At 41.4% G+C, this 18,816-nt stretch overlaps 1 protein-coding gene across 5 annotated transcripts in view; it reads right to left on the bottom strand.

Annotated features, from left to right (window-relative positions):
* Positions 1 to 3,046: 3,046 nt before the first annotated feature.
* The window catches only part of ZBTB7C (zinc finger and BTB domain containing 7C), a 406,995-nt gene continuing 391,225 nt past the window's right edge, over positions 3,047 to 18,816 (bottom strand). For all 5 annotated transcript variants that reach the window (XM_074205874.1, XM_074205875.1, XM_074205872.1 and 2 more), the window contains one exon: positions 3,047 to 5,504. In XM_074205874.1, coding sequence (XP_074061975.1) covers positions 4,859 to 5,504 — 646 coding nt within the window. In that variant the 3' untranslated portion in view covers positions 3,047 to 4,858. The remainder of the gene's footprint in view (positions 5,505 to 18,816) is intronic.

Raw genomic sequence — 18,816 nt, 5'->3', positions numbered from 1 at the left:
TTTCCACCCACTGGTTCAAGGTCTGTAATCTTTATGTATTCATATATCAAATCTAATCCCTCTTTTACATGTCAGATTTTCCAGTATTTGAGGATAATTAATGTCTTTACCCGGTTTTATCAATAGATTCTCATATAACATGATTTCCATGTTATTTATTCCTGAAAGGAAGCCTTAGTATAATCCTCAGGGGTTTTACCCTAAAGAGAATTTGGGCTCATTCCTAAAAGGCTTCTGTTCTTACATACTTTCTGTTTCTGTCTCTGTCTTTTACACACACACACACACACACACACACACACACACACACACACACATACACACACACACACACACAACCAATTCCCAGCTAGGCTGGCCAACTACATATTGTTATATCATTTCAAGGGTTCCAGAATGTTCTCACTGTTCCCCAAATGCATGCCTTTCCAGCCACTGATTCCTATTTTACTTACCAAAAGATGCTTCTTTTCTTTCCATAGTCAGAGATAAGACTTAAAATACAAGTCCCCTTGGGAAAGGAAACACAGCAACATACTCACATTGAGAGGTTTCTATGGTTATTTGTAGCCTTTCCTGAGAGTAGGGTTTCATGGAATGTAAGAGAGAAAGACAGAATCAGAGTCAGATATATATATATATATATATATATATATATATATATATATATATGTGTGTGTGTGTGTGTGTGTGTGTGTGTGTGTGTGTGTGTGTGTATACATATATATATATATATAGAGAGAGAGAGAGAGAGAGACAGAGAGAGAGAGAGAGAGAGAGACAGACAGACAGACAGACAGACATGGAGAGGCAGAGAGAGGGAGAGAAACACAGAGACAGGGATAAATAGAGAGAGAGACAGACAGACAGAGGTCATGAGTTTATGTGGTACAGTGAAACATGTACCCACAACCTCAAGAGACTAGTTAGATCTCTAAATTAGTATTATTTTTGCTATTCTCCATATTTAGAGAAATGACAAGAAAACAAGCTTATATTAGGAATTATTCAGACCAAACCAAAAACCCTCCTAGGGCCATCCACATTCTCTCCTCTATCTTCTCCATAATCAATTATTGCCTTTGCTAATTATCTCTGAGTTGAGAATGTTGACCTCAAGGCCCTGCAAAATCCCCAATTTGTAAACATTATTGAGAGTTGGAAGGTATCTTAGTGACTCTTTAGACCAATTCTTTCATTTTAAAGGTGAGGAAACATAAATACAAAGAAAGGAAGTGACTCTTCCAAGATCACAGTTATTTGGCTTCAGTGTTAAGGCTACAACTCAAATGTTCTGATACTTATTTCATGATGTCATGAATGATTCCATTTTGTCAACTAGACTCTTTTGTTAAGGCAGGAAAATGAAGTCATGCATTAGAAAAATTTGCAGCTCTAAGGTTTGAAACCAGAAGGTTTGTGTGTGGTGGGAAGGGGTGAAGAAAAGTTTGATATTAACCCTTGTGCAGCAAATTTTTAGAATTCAGTTCACTGAATAGTTCATCCTCTGAGCATTGCAGGCAAAAGAAAATCAAGGCTTGCATATTAAAGTCCATCTTCTGACTGATTCTTTTCCTGTTTCTTTCCTTCTTGCTGTTCTCTGGTTATGAAAGTCACAAAAGCTCAGGATGACATACTATTATTCCACTAGAGAGTAAGAGTGGATAAGAGAAATCAGAGCAGAAAGGGAGACAGCTCCTCGGAGCCAGTGAGGTGGATTTAAAGAGCTTAGATATGAATAACCACAAAGATATAAAGCTCAGTCTCACCAATGACCTATCACCTACATCTGTGAACTTATCTAGAAAAAAAAATCAGCTTTAACCAAGGAATGAAGGAAATACAGCTTTCTTTGGATCAAAACCATCAAAATTCATTGAATGGGGATCTGGACTTTCTCTGTTATTTGAATTCTCTGATCATCTTCATGAGTTTACTGGGAGATGAGCCTTTGTTCTAGCCTTTGTGAGTCTCTCCCAGAGGAGCATGTGGGCTATCTGTCCAAAGATGGAACTAAGGATATTTCCTGAGAGTTGATCAAGACAGGTTCTTGGCCAACCTCCTCCACATAGATACAGAGAACCCAGTGGTCAAAAACATAATCACAAAAGGACTACATGTTGTCATATCATGTTATACTTCACAGATCACAAATGACAGAAGACTGAGTCTGAATGCCATTGAGTCAAGTCAATTAATACTGTTTAATAAATAGGCCAGAGAAGTTAGCTGAGAGTTTGTCTCGGCAGGATGCCGCGTGCCACCAAAGTTATGGAAGATTGTCCCTTTAATCACTAAGGCAAACATTGTTTAAGTGTCAATGTACATAAAGCAATCACATAAAAAAGAGTTATAAATAGAAAAATTTCAAAGTTTCTCCCACACAGACAGGGAAATGGAAATGAAAAACAAAATAAATTTATAAACAAAAGTAGAACAAATAAACAAACAGAACCACCCCACCCATTTGCTTCAAGTTCCTGTTGATGTACAGTACTCAACATCTTTGGATACTTTACAATGATTCCAAATTGTAGACTAAAAACACCTGAAGTAACTAGTCATCTGAAAAAAATTGAGTTTATAAGAAGTCATCACACATCTACAAAAAGACAAAACAAAACAAAAAAGCTCCAAAGTCATTAGATTCTGTTTTGTAGTCTTTCTTTTTGCTTAATAAAAAAGTTTGGTTTGCTCTCCATCCCTTGGCTGCTCCGAGGGTTGGGGGGGGGGGAAGGTTTGGCTGGCAGATTCCAGGAGGCCAATGTCTGAAATGGTGGAAAGGGGCCAAGAAGTCATCTTCTTAGGCAGGTGACTTCCAAAATTGAAGGACAAGTTGGAGGAAATTGGGAAAAGCTGTACAGTCCCACTTATGTAGTATAAAGAATGGAAGGCATAGAACTGAGATAAGATTAGGCTAATGCTGGGACCCCCATATGTACTAGAGGATGGCTCAACAGAGTCCAAGAGGTGAGTCTTGAGTATGATGGAGTCTATGGTTTTCTGGGATCAATTAGTATCAGCTCCCAGAGGAAAACTAAAAAGAGTTTGTGTGTGTGTGTGTGTGTGTGTGTGTGTGTGTGTGTATGTATGTGTGTGTTTTGCCTGGGGGTGGGGGGTGAGAAGTTCTCAGTAGAACCACTCAGTGGCCCTGGGGAAAGGGAACTCAAATGACATCTTCTCTGTCTCTGTCAGTCCAGGCTACCCTCTGCTCCCCAGAGATTCTCCCAGTGAATTGCTTCTCTAGCATATTTATAGAAACCAATCAGTTCTCAGGGAAGGCAGAAGAGCAGAACTGGAAGGCATCTGGCAAGTGGAACCTTCTTGATTTTCAATGTCTCCTTAGGAACAGGCTTGAATGGCCAAGGGCTATGAAGCCAGCTTCCAATATCCCTGGTACCCGGGGAATAGTCTAAGTCCTGTGGCCAATCAAAATCCCCTGAGACATCCAAATATACATGTTTAATTGATTACTGTAACTTTCACCCTGCTATGCTTGATAATCAGCTTCCTACAAGGAGCAAGACAGAGAGGTTTGGGCTTTCAGTTCTTTGATTTTCCCCATCCAACTTTGTGCTGAGATGCTCAAATGAACAGAAATGAACAAACATTAGACAGCCAGGAAGAAAGGGAAAAGAAGCTCCAAACTTCTGGACAACAAAATGATAAATTGAATCAGCAGGAGTCATGTGAACAGTTTTCCAAAACCTTGTGAGGAGGAGAGGCAGTGCTGGGTCCAGCTGACCACCTTCTGGTGAGTCCTGGTGGCTCCCCAAGACTTGCTGGGGTGCTGAACTTTAACCATCAACAGAAGAAATAGGTCCCAGGCCTTGGAAATTTACTATTGAGAAATGATTTACTGCATTTTTTCAAAGGTGCTTCCTTTGAAAAAGAGTCTTAATGACAGAGAGAAAAGTCATCTGAGCCCCTAAAAGTCCTCTCAGGTCTGGGGCATCAGAAGAGGTGTAATGTGTTCATTTCTTGAATGGTCTTCTCCTGATGGGGACCTCATTCTGCATTTTAAAAATAGTAAGACCAAGTTTTTCCTGGCCTTTTTCTTTAGGAGTTCAGAGAACCTCTCAGAGAGTCCCTAAATATTCCTCTCAATTTCCTTTGAGAGGTAGGTATGAGAGGGCCCTTATGCAGATGGGAGAAACTGAGGCACAGAGAGGGGAAATAACTTGCCCAAGGTCAGGAAGCAGAATCAAGTAGGCTTATTCCCTTTCTCTCCAGAGTTCTCTTCTTTTGGATGCCACTATCCTTCCAAAATAGGAAGGGATTACCCTTCATGTCGGTTAAAGGGGAGCTCTTAGAGACCCATTTGGAATTGTGGAATCTGTATTGGAACTGTCATGATGGCCTCTGCCTGAAGCATACCATTAAAGAACTAAAAAGCATAGCATTAAAGAACTAGCCACTAGAGGTACCCCAGCTTCTGCGGGCCCTGGATGCCGTTCCTTCCATTCTCCCCCAGCCTTCCTTGACAAATTCACCTCCTTCTAGTTACTGATATAATTTCATATTGAAAAAATGTTTCTTTCCTGGCTCCTGTGTTGGGGAGAAAGGTGAAAGAAGCTAGGGCCCAGGTCCCATTAGGTTTTTGTGTCCATTTGTGAATATCTATTTTCCTTAGAAGATTATTTCTCTTCTTTGGAGTGAGAAAATTGGTGGCTGTTGCCCAAGAAGGCCTGGGTTGTGTGGCTTTGCTACTATTCTTTTTTTTCTTTTTCTTTTTTTTTAAATAAAATGTAGAGGACTTAAAAAAACCTGTCTTGGGGCAAGGAAGAAGGGGAGGGAGAAGGTAATAGGGAATCTTGGCACGGAAGCAAGAGAGGAGATGGACATGATAAAATTTAGACTAATTGTTAGCTTCTGACATAGAAGCCATGTGGTTGAGTCCTGCCAGCCCTGTGAGCCCGGCAAGCCCGGCACTCCATGGGTCTGGGAGAGGGAAATAGGGTCGGGCAGCCATGTTCTCTGCCAAGGCAAAGGCAAAGAGACCCCCCGCATTCCTCTCTGCCTCCAGCTGTGCCCTCCCAAATAGCTTCATCTGGGTCTCTTCAAATTGCCGTTCTAGCTCCTGTAGGCTGAGGGTCCCCTTTGGGGCCCCCAGGTAGTGCTTTGGGGGGCTGGGGCCTGGCAGGCACACGGCTGCCCCACCAAGATGGCCACTGATCTCCCCCAGGGTTGGGGGCATCATGAAGGCCTTTTCTTCCGTCGGGGGAGTGGGGCCAAAGAGAAGGCTGGCAGCTCTCCATGCGGCAGGCTTGCGGCCTCGGCGCGGCCGGGATATCCGGCAGCTCTGGCGCTTGATGTGGCGGTGAAGGTGGTCTGAGCGGGTGAAGCTCTTGTAGCAGAACTCACACTGGTAGGGCCGGACACCTGTGTGAATGCGCATATGGTTTTTGAGGTCATAGTTGTGGACAAACTTGGCATTGCAGTGGATGCACAGGTAGGGCCGCTCACCTGTGTGCTTCCTCATATGGATTTTCAGCTTGTCCTGTCTGTGAAACAAATGTGGAAGAAGGGGTAGATCAGTGATTAGAACCTAGAAGTTTCATTCCTTCTCTTCCTGCTCTCCCCCAGTTCTGAGGTCTACTGCTATTACTTCCTACTCTCTATCACACCATCAATGTCCAGGTCATACCATCCATACCCAGGTCACCCTAACCATGCTCATGTCACAACATCCATGCCCAGGTCATATCACCCATGCCCATGTCATATCATCCAGGTCCATATCACATCATCCAGGCCCAGGTCATTTCATCTAGGTCCCATATGGCACCATTCATGCCAATTTCACAACATCCATGCCCATGTTATACCATTCAAGTCTAAATCACCTCATCACACCATCCATGCCCATGTCATGCCATCCAGACCCAGTTCATGCCATTCATGCCCATGTCACACCATCCATGCCAATTTCACACCATCCATGCCCATGTCACACCATCCAGGTCCAGGAACTGCTTTCAGTTGCTGCTGTTCCCTCTCTAGACAACTCTCCAACCAAATATGGTGGCTCACCTTTAATGTGTTCATGCAGAAGGGGCAGCAGTTTTATTAAACACCCCCTTTCCTCCAATTCTCCCTTCTTTGCAAGCATTTCCACACTTTTATAAGTCAGAACTAACAAAGCTTCTCCATTGGGGCTCCACCTGAGAAACAGTGGGACAGTCTCCAGGGGAGTTCACAATGCCAACCCTGTGGCCATTGGGTGATGCCCCCCCAACTCCCTCACTAGGGGAATGGCATATTCTGCTTTGGAACCTCCCTTCCCTGCCTCTGATGCTGTGGGAATTATTTTACCTTCTGCTGTTCCCATCCTGGTGCTTCAACTCAAAGCCCCTTATCCCAGCCCAAACCCTGGGGCCTGTTGAGGTCTGTTCATCCTGAGAGCAAGTTAATCCAGGTGACTATAGAAGGCTGGGCACACCTCATCCAAGCATCTCATGTGGCGGTTCCTTTCCTAAGCCCTGGGCTCTGTTCTTTGTCTGCAGGTAATTTTACTTCTTATAAAAGTGCCAGGTGCAAAAGGAATGCTCCCTAATCAACAGGAATGTTTTTCAAGGTTTAAGTTACTGGTATTCTGAGGCAAAGCATAGCACAGTTAAAAAAAATAGAGCTTCCGTGATGGCTAGGATTTTACTCTCATCTTTTCCTCTTACATAGCTCTCATAAATGGTGAGTCATTGGGCAAGCCAGTTTTATGGGCAGAGAGATAGCTAGGGCCTCAGGGTCTCATTCTAAACCTGGCTCTCCTCCCTTCCCCTCCCCAACTCCTGGTCATCCCTTTTCCAATGGTTACAGAGCATCAGTCCCTACTCTCCAGGCTAGAAATGAAAACATTTCTACCATCAATAGCACCTGAAGCCTGAAACAGGATTTGAATCTGAATCCTCTTGTCACCAAGACTAGTACTATTTTTTTTCTGCACTACACTGTTTAGGCTAAATATGTACTAAGCACAAGACATTCTCTGGAAATTGGTTTGATTTAAAAAAAATTCCTCATTTAATATTGTTTCTCTGATATTTGGTTCCTAAAAATGGCTTACTGATGAGGAGGTTCCCCTTCTCCCTATTTTAATTGGTTAAGAGGTATCATGGTAAGAATGGTTAGAGGGCAGACTTGTAAACAAGGAAGATATGGGTTCAAATCTCTGACCCATCCTGGCTATATGATCCTACATAAGTTATTTAATCTTTCAACCCCACAGGATATGTATTCTCTAAGATATAAAAGAAGATGTCCATGTGCAATGGTAAAAGAATTGAGTTCCCCCACACCAATGAACCCCAAGCTGGATCACCTCTCTCATATTTCATTGGTTAGTAAGATAAATAGTTCACGAGATTCTTGATTTCTCTCCTTAAGTTTCTTTCTCTCACACTTTATTTGGATCTTGCCTTTGTTCTAATTTGTATCATGATTATTTGTGTCTATAGCTACCTGTCTAATTTCCTCTATTACAGTGTAGATTCCTTGAGGACAGAGTCATAAATAGCATTTCTACCACAGGAGACAAACATCCCAAAATGTTCCTAGAGTGAACAGCATAGAAGGTACCCCAAATCCACTTCTCAGATGAAATCAGTGGGGTAGGGAGAAAATTTTGGGGAAGACCTTAATATAGAAGGCTCCATGGCAGGAAGAGACACCACAGAAAGAAGACTGAAAACCTGGGACCTCTCACTTCACGTTTATAAAAGAGACAGCTCCATGTGAGGATGGGGGAAAAGGAGAGGAGATTTGGTAGCTTCCAATTTTATCTAATTCTTGTTAACTAACTACTAAGCTCAGTTGTTTCTATCAGCTTAAGAATTACAAGCACCTTCTAAATTTTGGTGCCTTGGGGAAAAGAGTTCTGGCTAGTTATGGCACTAAGAACAAGAACTGTCTTATACATCATTGAAATCCCAGTCCACTGCAGTGTTGTACTTATGGTGAATGTTTGGTGAATGTTTATAGCATTAATTCAGATATAACATCCTCCCCACCCCTGTATATGTGACTTAGAGACTGACTCTTAAAACTGCATGGTGGGGGCAAATAGGTGGCATAGTGGGGGTGGGCGACTAGGTGGCACAGTGGATAGAACACTGGCCCTGGAGTGAGGAGTATTTGAGTTCAAATCTGGCACTTAATAATTACCTAGCTGTGTGGCCTTGGGCAAGCCACTTAACCCCATTGCCTTGCAAAAAAAAAAAAACACCTAAAAAAAAAACCACTTCATGGTCTTTTTTTCTTTTTCTTTATTTAGATTTCAACTGTATCAGGAAAGTGCACAAGAGAAGCTTCAGGAAATCTCTTCACTCCTGTGATTAATAAAGGGAATTCTCCCTTTCCAGATTCTTTAGGTTTATAGAATACCTTTGTCACAATAGCCCAGTGAGGCAGGCAAGAAGGGTAGTGTTTTCCTTATAATGATTGTTCAAATATTTGTGCCCCTATTTAACAAGTGAAGAAACAATACTCAAAGAGATTAGTGACTCCCCTCAATTTACCAAACTTGTGGGTCTCCAGTTTCCAGTGCCTTCTTCCTGAAGCTTTTCCCCTGAGTCTATCAGATCAGTCCTGGCCTTCTCTTCCCAACAACCACAGTTCCTTTTTTTAAAAAAAAAACTTTTCAATGTCCTAATGTACAATGTACAAATGTAAAACCAAGTATCTCTTTGGGTTCTGATCCTCCTCCTAACCTGAACTGTAAACTCTATGAGGCATTGTAGGGTAATAATAGTCAACATGAATATATTGCTTCAAATGTATATGAACTGCTAGGTGATCCAGTGGATAGAGCTCTGAGCCTAAAGCCCAGAAGAATCATATAAATTAGTTCAAATCTGGCCTCAGGCACTTTCTAGTTTTGTGACCCTGGGCCAATCACTTAACCCTTTTGCCCTTAGTACCTTCTCTTTAAAATGAGCTGGAGAAGGATGTACCAAAATACTCCAGTATCTTTGCCAAGAAAACCCCAAATGAAGGTCATGAAGAGTTAGACATGATTAAGATGACTGAATATAACAATTTAATGTTTGTATACACACATAGTCTCATTTGACTCTTCCTAGAACCCTATGAGGTTTATTATCTCCATTTTACAGATCATAGAGCTAGAACTGACAAGATCTTATTTTACAGATGTGAAAACTGAGGCTCAGAGAGAACATGTGATTTCACAAAGATTACACAGCTAATAAGCATCAGAGATGAACTTTGAACCAAAATCTTTCTATTTTCAAGTTTCTAACACCACCCACTAACCTCATTGTTTCTCCATTTCCTGTGATCCTCCATATGAACCAGAAGAGGCTTCAAAGGTGAGGGCAAGGTCTATGTATGGTCTAAAATTTACATCTCCTTCAGTCTTGACCAGGTCCCTGCACAGTTGGCATTATATAAATACAGTTGTACTCACATTTGTAGGTGTGTACCATAGTTGCCGTTCCTAGAACCCCTCACTGCAAGTCTTGTTTGTGGACTGAAGCTTCTGACTTCATGTTGGGGCTCTGGTTTCCGGCTGGTACAAATTTAGAAACTGAATTCCGCACTGAAATTACTGGCTACAACTTAATTTGATCAAATTAAAACCTTTCCACATTGGTGAGTCTGGGGCTGTCCCTTCCAAGACCCTGGGGTTGAGAGATACTTTACTTTCCCCTTTCTGATTTGACACTGACCACTAGATGTCCCACTGGCTCTCATGTCCAGATTCTCTCTAAAGTCTGACCAGAGGAGGTTCTTAGGGATGGAGAAAGGGAGGGTGCATTGTGTGATCATTACCTGGGGGGAATTGTTCACCCCATTCTGTCCTTCTCTCCCCATTGGCTGAGCTCCTGGCCTGACTGTTGTTGGGGGGTAGGGTTGGGGAGCTAGCCTTCCAGTACCTAAGGTGCAAGGATGTCTCCCTGCCCTTCAGGACTCCTTCTGATGTTCCTGCTGCTGTCCCTGTGGGAATCAAGCAGCTGGAGTGACTCAGGAAGACAGGAAGGTTGGGGGTGGGGGGAAGTAGCTCTGCCAGCTGGTGCTCAAAAAGACCTACATCCATCCAATGAGCATTCTGAGGCTGGGGGGGGGGGGGGAGGAAGGGAGGAGGGAGCTTCCTTCTCTTTTGTGACATCTCCCCTTCTTTTCCCCTTCAAGGATGCTGCATTCATGTGCTTTGTAACCAGAATGTATCTACACGGTTTCAGGGAATTCTTAGTCCTGGAAGTAACCTTAGAGATCTTCTAATTAGAGTCCAACCCTCTCATTTTATAAATGGGAAAACCAAGATCCAGAATGCATGTGACTTATTTAGGGTCAACAGTGCCAACATCATTCCTCTTTGGAGGATTAAATGAGGAATTATGTCCTTGGCTAAAACTTAAGTTTCAGAGCTCCTCTCTGAACCCCAGTTTCCTCCTCTGTCAAGTAAGGGGACTTGGATGAGATGATCTTTCAGGACCTCTCCAGATCTCTGACCATTTCACAAGATGTAATACAGTAACAGCAGCACAAAAGGGGTCACCTAAGGAAGGACTTCATTTACAAGTTTTTCTGATGCTGGGGAGCCCCTGTTTACATTCTTCTCCTTTAGCCCCAGGGCAATGGGGGTGGGGAGGAAGGGAAGGGAAGGGATTAAGAAAGGATTGAGCAGACATAAAATTAAACACAGCTGCCATGAGAGAAGGATGGGGCCTCGTTGTCCCTTGGGATTTCCTGGACAACAATTCAAAGGGTCCTGGCCCTAATTCAATCTCATTTGTAAAAACAAAAAATCACCAAGTTCTCAGGGGTGAGAAGAATCCTTGAGAGAGCACCTGGTGTGTTCCTCTGCCTGCAGGACCCAGCATACCCACCCTAAGTGACCCAGACAGATTAAGAGGTTATCCTATTTTTAAAGCTCTCTTTCAGGCACTAGCTAGGCCAACGCTATAAAATTCTCATTGTTTTTTAAGGCTTCCTGCCAATATCCCATGTTCTACATTCAACCAACTCAAAGGACACCCAGAAATGCATGTGCCTTTGTGAATAGAACAGAATCATGGGATGTTGAGTTAGAAAGAGCCTCAGGAAGCATCTTCTGCCTTCTCCTCCTCATTTTACACAAGAGGAAACTAAGGCCTCTAGACTAGAACTTAGATGATATGTCCAGGGATTCTATGAGTAGCTAAGTAGCACAGTGAATAGAGTCAGGGATCAGGACATTTTCCAGCTGTGTGACCTGGGCAAGTCACTTAACCCTGTTTGCCTCAGTTTCCACATCTATAAAATGAACTGGAGAAGGAAATGGCAAACCACTTCAGAATCTTTGCCATGAAAATCCCAAATAGGGTCACAAAGAATCATACACAACTCAAAAACTATTTGGAATTCCTGTGAGGATAAGTAAAATAGCATCCATCTGTAAAGCACTTTGCAAAACAGAGAAAATGGTGATGAGCCATTCAGTAACCCTGTGGCCTAGAGCAAGTCACTTCCCCTCATTAGGTCTATAATTTTTTATCTACAAAAGTCATACTTACTTCACTTGTTATCCTCTCCCCTTCCTGCCATCTCTTGCTGCTTACATGCCAGCCTGAGTCCCAATATGCTGCCTCCCTGCCTGCCAGCTAAAAGAATTCCCCTTCTGAAAAGAAGACCAGGCCAGCAAGAAGATCCCCATGAGCTCATCCATACGCAGAGCTAATAAAAAGAGCCAGGAGACCTCTGGCTTAACATTGAACTGCCCTCCATAAAGTTCCTAATCAGAATAATGCTTTCCCAGCACTAGAGACACAGATCTTCTCGGCATCCTGATGGTATGAAACAAACTCCCTCCCTCCCACTGTTGTTAATGACATTACATTATCTTAATAAGGTTCTAATAGCTGCTAGAAGTTAGGGAATTAAAAAAAAATCCTAGCAGAAGAATTGAAACCCAAACCAAAACAACAAATAAACAAACCAGTTCTCAACATTGCTCTGGGAGAAGACAATCACAATATGGGTGGGTTTGGGAGTGTTTTGTTGGGAATATTTAGAATGAGCTGGTACCTAAAATTGGGTGTGAAAATAGAATGCTTTCCTGATATCTGGAGATGTAACAGGATCATAAAAATACTATTAACTAGTATTTATAGAGAGCTTTAAAGTTTTCAAATTTCCTTCTATTCATGGATACATTTGAGGCTCACAAGTTGGGTGTAAAGTAGTTATTAAAGATTCTTTTTTTTAAATTTAATTTTTTCTTCCTATTACAATGAGTCTATTCTGATTTATAGATGAGAAATCTGAGGTCCTGAGAGGAGGTGACTTGTTCATAGTCATACACATCATAAATGTTTTCCTAGGGGAAGCTAAATGGTGCAGTGGTTAAAGCACTGGCTTCGAAGTCAGGAGGATTGAGTTCGAATCCAGCCTCAGTCACTTGACAATTACTAGCTGTGTGACCTTGGGTAAATCACTTAATCCTGTTTGCTTAGAATCCAAGACCATCTCCAATTGTACTGATTCATATCTGGCCACTGGACCCAAATGGCTCTGTAGGAGAAAGTGTGGTTGGTAGATTAGCACAGCCTCCCCTCACTCAAATCCAATTCATATGCTTGTCATGGCATCATCTCCCTGATGTGATGTCCCCTTCAAGAATGAAAGACAAACATCACATCACTGTTCAGCCATTCTGTCCCATTTTAACATGCTAGAAGGGATGGCTTCAGAACCATCTAGTTTGGCCCTCTTTAACTCCCTGTCCTGCAGTTTGAAATACTCTTTCTCAAGAGTTTAGAGGTGAATATACAACATAGTAATAGAGTCAGGAAGACTGCGTTCAAATATTGCTTTAGAGACTAACTGGGTGGGGTGAGTCACACTTAATTTCCCTATACCTCAATTTCTCCATCTGTAAAATGAAGAGGTTGGACTGGAAGGAATCCTTTTTAGCTCTAAAACTATGATCCAACTGACTAGACACAAATATTTCTCTTAAGATATGTGTCATTCCCTGTGGTTTTACATTTTGTCTCACTAAACAAAGATCCTTCCAATTTGCACTTCTCTTATATCTCCTCTTGTTCCTAGTACACGATGTTGGGCACCCATAGCCCACAAAATATGATTATTTTCTAATCCTGACCTTGACTTTGATGGCTATGATTCAAGGGACAGCTGGGACTGAATATTTTGATTGTTATTGGGTCTATATCTCTCCCATGGAGCAGAAGCCAAAGACAATTTATTTCCACCTGTCTGAAATCCCACCTTCCTTTAAGACTCACCTCAAGTCCCACTGCCTCCGTTTATCCTTCCCTGCCTCCTCTAGCCCTCATTGAATTTCCTGTCCTCCCATCTCTTATGGCAATTATGTACTCTACATAACCGTTTATTAGCCTTGGGTTTTGATATTGTTTCCTGCCACCCTCAACTCCTGCCCATTTGTTAAGGCTATCCTTCATGTCTGACATGCAGAGACTCCCCATTTCTGCCTATTAAAATTCTTTTTTTCTTCACACCTTAAATCAGTTGTTTTCCCTAAAATGAAAGCATTCTCTTTTCAGATTTTTCTAGTGTATTTTGTCTTTCCTTTGTCTAATGACATTCTTTCTTTCATTGTACTTATTTATACATCATATCCTCTTAATTGACTAAACACCTTGAGGGGAGCTCTTGTTCATGCTCATGTTTGTGTTCCAAGTGCTATTGGGTATACCCTATCTTCCCAGAAAGACTCTTAACTTTTTTTTTTGTGCAAGGCAATGGGGTTAAGTGACTTGCCTAAGGCCTGTACACAGCTAGGTAATTATTAAGTATCTGAGGTTGGATTTGAACTCATGTACTCCTGACTCCAGGGCTGGTGCTCTATCCACTGCACCACCTAGCCGACCCATGAATCTTAACTTCTTGAGGGCAGTGACTGTGGCTTATGCTTCCCTCAATCTCCCATCAGGGGAGTCTGTTGATAATGAAGATAGCCCCAAGGGGCAGGGTTCCCCATACTAGTGGTAGGTAAAAGTTAGCAGGCACCAGGAATGATCTTTCTATTGGTTGGTACTTCTTTATCTTTACTCTTTTCTAAATATTTGCCAGGGACAATAGAAGTGAATTTAGGATGAATTCCTGAGTAAGCTCACCGAGAGGCCTATTGTTAAACCCTATGGTTTGCAAACTATTAAAATTATTTTCAAACAGTTCTCTGTCTGAGACCTTTTGAGATTCTCTTGTTGCTAAGGGCAAAAAATATTTCTGGCCTTGTCAGAAAGCTTTGACAGTATATATTTTGCTTGTCCTGAATGAATCTTACCCAGCAAGGTACAGAGATAGCATTGGAGCAACCCTCACACAAGGATGTACAGTTTAAAGGATCTTAAGGTGTTTACAGACAATTAGAAGGACATAATGAGTGGGTGATTAAACACAGAGCTTCTCCAAGGCTATTTAGGAGAGTGACAGAAAAGGTTTGTATGGATTGCCACCTCCTTCCTTTTCTCCTCTGCCTATCAGCCCAGAGAGTTTCCACTTTTTAAATGGTTGTTATCTATGCATTAGTAGAATGGCTTAATTATTCTCCCTGATTCTAATCTCTCTCCTCTCCACACAACTGCTAAAATAATCTTAAGACCTAGGTTTGATCAAGTCACTCTCCTGTCCCTGAATCTTTAGTGAGTGGCTCCCTATGGTCATCATAAAAAAATTTTAAATAATATTTTTTAGTGTCTACTATGTGCCGGATACCATATATATGAGTACATTATATTATTTCATGTGATCCTCACACAAACCTCAGGAAGTAGGTACTAATATTATCCCCATTTTATAGTTAAAGAACATGAGGCAAACAAAGGTTAAGTGACTTGCCCAGGGTCACACAGCTAGTAAACATTTGATGCCAGATTTGAACTCAAGGAGATAGTCTTCCTGACTCCAAATCCAGAACTCTATCAACTATTAGAATAAAATCCAAACATTGTATGGCATTTAAGGCCTGCAACAATCTGACTTCAACCTGCCTTTCTGGTCTTATTCCATGTTGCTACCCTTCACAAATTCTATATTTGAGTAAAACTACACTATAAACCATTCCTTTACCTTGTTCCACCACCCTCAACTCTGGCCATGCCCTATACCTCATCTTTGCCTATAAAATCCTTTTATTCTCCCTTTCACAGCTTAAATCAGGTGCCTTTCCTGAATCTCCCCTAAATTAATTTTCTATTCTTCTTTGTTTCTTTCTTTTGTCCTATTACAAACAAGACATATACATGTCCTGATTCATAATATTGTGTTTAATCACCCACTCATTATGTCCTACTAATTGACTGTAAACACCTTAAGGCTGATGACATCTCATTGTTTAAATTTGTAATCCAAGTTCCTAACAAATATTTCTTATTCTGTTTCATTGAATCTAAAGCTCTAAAGGTAAGGGATGCTGAAGGAAAGGCATTCCCCAGGATTACAGACTGGCGTAGGACTGTGACTTGGCCAAGGTCACACAGGTAGTAGAATCAGAATTCAAACCCAGGTCTTCTGACTCTAAATCTAGTATTCTAGGTATATAGGTGGCTCTGTGAATACAATCAGGAAGATCTGAATTCAAATTTAGCCTCACAAATTTACTAGTTTTATAACTCTTAAGTCACTTAACCTCTATTTGCCTCAATTTCCTCAAGTATTAAAATGGGGAGGGGTAATAATATCACCTACTGCTGTAAGGTTCAACTGAGATATTTTTTTTTGTTTTTTGCCTTTTTTGTAAGGCAACAGGGTTAAGTGGCTTGCCCAAGGCCACACAGCTAGGTAATTATTAGGTGTCTGAGGGCAGCTTTGAACTCAGGTACTCCTGACTCCAGGGCCAGTGCTCTATCCACTGAGCCACATACCTAGCTGCCCTGAAATAATATTTAATAAAAATGTATCGTTCATTTTTGAAGAAAACCACAACGTCAGGAAGATGATACCATGACAAGCACATGAATTGAATTTGAGTGAGAGGGGCTATGCTAAGTCATCTCCTCACTTTCTTCTCTAAAGTCGTCTGGGTCCAGTGACCAGATGTGAATCAGTATGACTGGAGATGGTCTAGTATCATTTTCCTTTGCAACATATTCACTCAGCATTCTCTGAGGTCAAAACTGATGGGGCATTTTCACCTTGGACACAATTTCTAATTTCTTCTTTTTGATCCACACTTAACCAAGAAAATGAGGAACCAGAGGGGCATGGTAAGCATGGCTAGTGGTCTGGACAAGGTTCCCAGGTGGTACCAAATATTACTGGCTTGCGTGTCTGCTGTGGACTGTCAGGAGTTGAAGGGCCCTGAGGACACTGAGAAATACAGTCTGGGCCAAGAATAGCAAGGCTCAGCCTTGATGTGAGTCTTAGAGATGATTCAGGACCTGGATTAGGTCAATGGGAGGATGACAGGGAAGGGATTTGATAACATCAGCTCAAGGATTTAGCTGAAACCCAGAACAGATTCATCAGGGAAGAAGGATGGCAATGTATCACTTCCAGCAAGGACAGTTGTTGCCATAAAACTGCTGGGTCCAGTTGCCAACCATCATACAGAGCATTACAGGAAAAGGATTAGCTGAACAATTTTGTTCGTAAAGAAAGGCCTTTATCTCAGTCCCTATGAGGTATAAACATGAGATGAAAAAAGAAATCAGCTTCTTAACCCATAAACCAGAACTCAAACATCCAAGCGAGTGCTGCACCCTTCAAAAGAGTCTCCTTGGGGGGCTATAGACTTTTTCAGAGATATTGCCATTATTCATCCCATGTTTAGAGCTCCCCTTTGGGAACTGCCTTCAGGTCAGATTATATACTAGAGAACAAAATCAGCTTCATCAGTTTATTGATTTATTTTTGGTAAAGACCTGTGATTTCATGACAATTCATGTCTAATTTATACTCTTAGAGAGTTAGTTGCCCTGGAGCCCTGAGAGATTAATCTTTTTACCTATGGTTATACATGATTTGAACTCAGACCTTTTCATTCCAAGGGCAACTCTCTATCCATCAGCTCTCTGACTCTACACTGACTTTTTTTCCAAGATACATCTTATTTCCAACCCCAAATAGGCACCCCCTGTTTGACCTCATTCACTAACATTGGCTCCAAATTCCATTTGGCCATTGCCTCAAAGCAAATCCATCCACAAAGGAAAATGTGCTACCATAGATGGCTAAGGTGTTAACAATTATGCTTCCAGATTATTTCCAGAAAAGACCACAGATTTGGAATTTGGTCAGTGCAGCTAATCAAAGTAAAGGAATTGGGTTTTTTTTAGTACAACAAAGAGAAGCTTTGGAGGGAATATCAGGGTTGTGTTCATCCATCTGAAAGGCTGTTATGTGGAACTAAGATTAGAAATTTTATTTGGTCTAGAGGCCTAGGGTCAGTGTGTGGGACCTTTGAGGTGCCAGATTTTAGCTTAACACAAGAAATAAACTCTTCCCAACTAGAACTTTTCAGAAATGGGATAGATGCCTTAGAGGGTTTTAAGATCCCTGTCACCAGAGATGGTTAAGAGGCACTTGTCAGGGATAATAATAATTACTAGTCTTGTGTAATGTTTCAAAGTTTGTGCTTTCTTTTAACACAGTAGGGATTTATTCTAGTTTCAGAGAAGGTTTGGCCTAGATGTTTTTATTCTCCCTTCCAATTCTGAAACTTTGTGATTCTAGTATTCTCAACTTGAAGGAAACCAAACATTTCTATATAGAAGTTCTGGTCTGCTTATAAAAAAATTGTTTTGATTTTGATTTTTGTCATGGTAGTACATTCAATAAGTGGCCGACACAATTTCTCATTAATCCAAATATCTAGGATCAGAGTTCTAGAGTGAGAAGCGACTTCAGAGGCCATCTAATCTAATATTTCCACTGTGTTGTTGCTCAGTCATTTCAGTTGTATCTGATTCTTGATGACCGCTTTTGGGGTTTTCAGGGCAAAGATACTAGAGTGGTTTGCCATCTCCTTCTCCAGTTCATTTGACAGATGGGGAAACTGAGGCAAACAGGTTTAAGTGACTTGGCTAGGGTCACACAGCTAGTAAGTGTCTGAGGTCGAATCTGAATTCAGGTCTTCCTGACTCTAGGTCCAATACTCACTATCTACTGTGTTGCCAAGCTTCTCATTTTAGGAGAAAACTATGACCAGGGGGAAATTAAAGGATTTGCCCAAGATTACAAAGGTAGTAAGTGTCAGAGAGGAATTTTGAACCCAAGTCTGCTACCTCGGTTGTCAATACTCTTTCCATTATGTCATTCAGCCTCTCTGATGAACAGTGTATTCACATGGCCAGTCACCTGGCTGCTCTGGCATTACTACCCATGGAAGTTTTTGTAACATAAAACAATGTTTTGGAAATTGATGGCATACTGATGTTTGCTGACAGTTTAGATGTACAATAGTCTCAAAAATGAAGCTGATTCAAAATATATGAAAGGCAAATCTAGCCTGAACTTATCTTTTTTATTGGTTTTTTAATTTAAAGTAATGGGGGTTAAATGACTTGCCCAAGGCCACACATCTAGGTAATTATTAAGTGTCTGAGGCCGGATTTGAATTCAGGTACTCCTGACTCTGGTGCTCTATTCATTGCGCCACCTACCTGCCCTTAGCTTGAAATTATCTTACTAATCTTATTATAAGATTTGTAACCAAGACATTTCACATTGTGTTGATGGCAAAAACATTATTGAAAATTTCTGCAAAACAAAAAAAAAACTCCTGCTGTTTTATTGTTTATGTTTTTGGAGGCAATCTGAGTCAAGTGACATTTCCAGGGTCACACTGCTAGTGTTTGAAGTTGAATTTGAACTCAGGTCTTCGTGACTCTG

Source organism: Macrotis lagotis, chromosome X (assembly GCF_037893015.1).
Source record: "Macrotis lagotis isolate mMagLag1 chromosome X, bilby.v1.9.chrom.fasta, whole genome shotgun sequence".
NCBI classification, from domain to species: Eukaryota; Metazoa; Chordata; class Mammalia; order Peramelemorphia; family Peramelidae; genus Macrotis; species Macrotis lagotis.
Note: the sequence above shows the minus strand (reverse complement) of the source record. Positions and strands in the feature narration are given on the sequence as shown.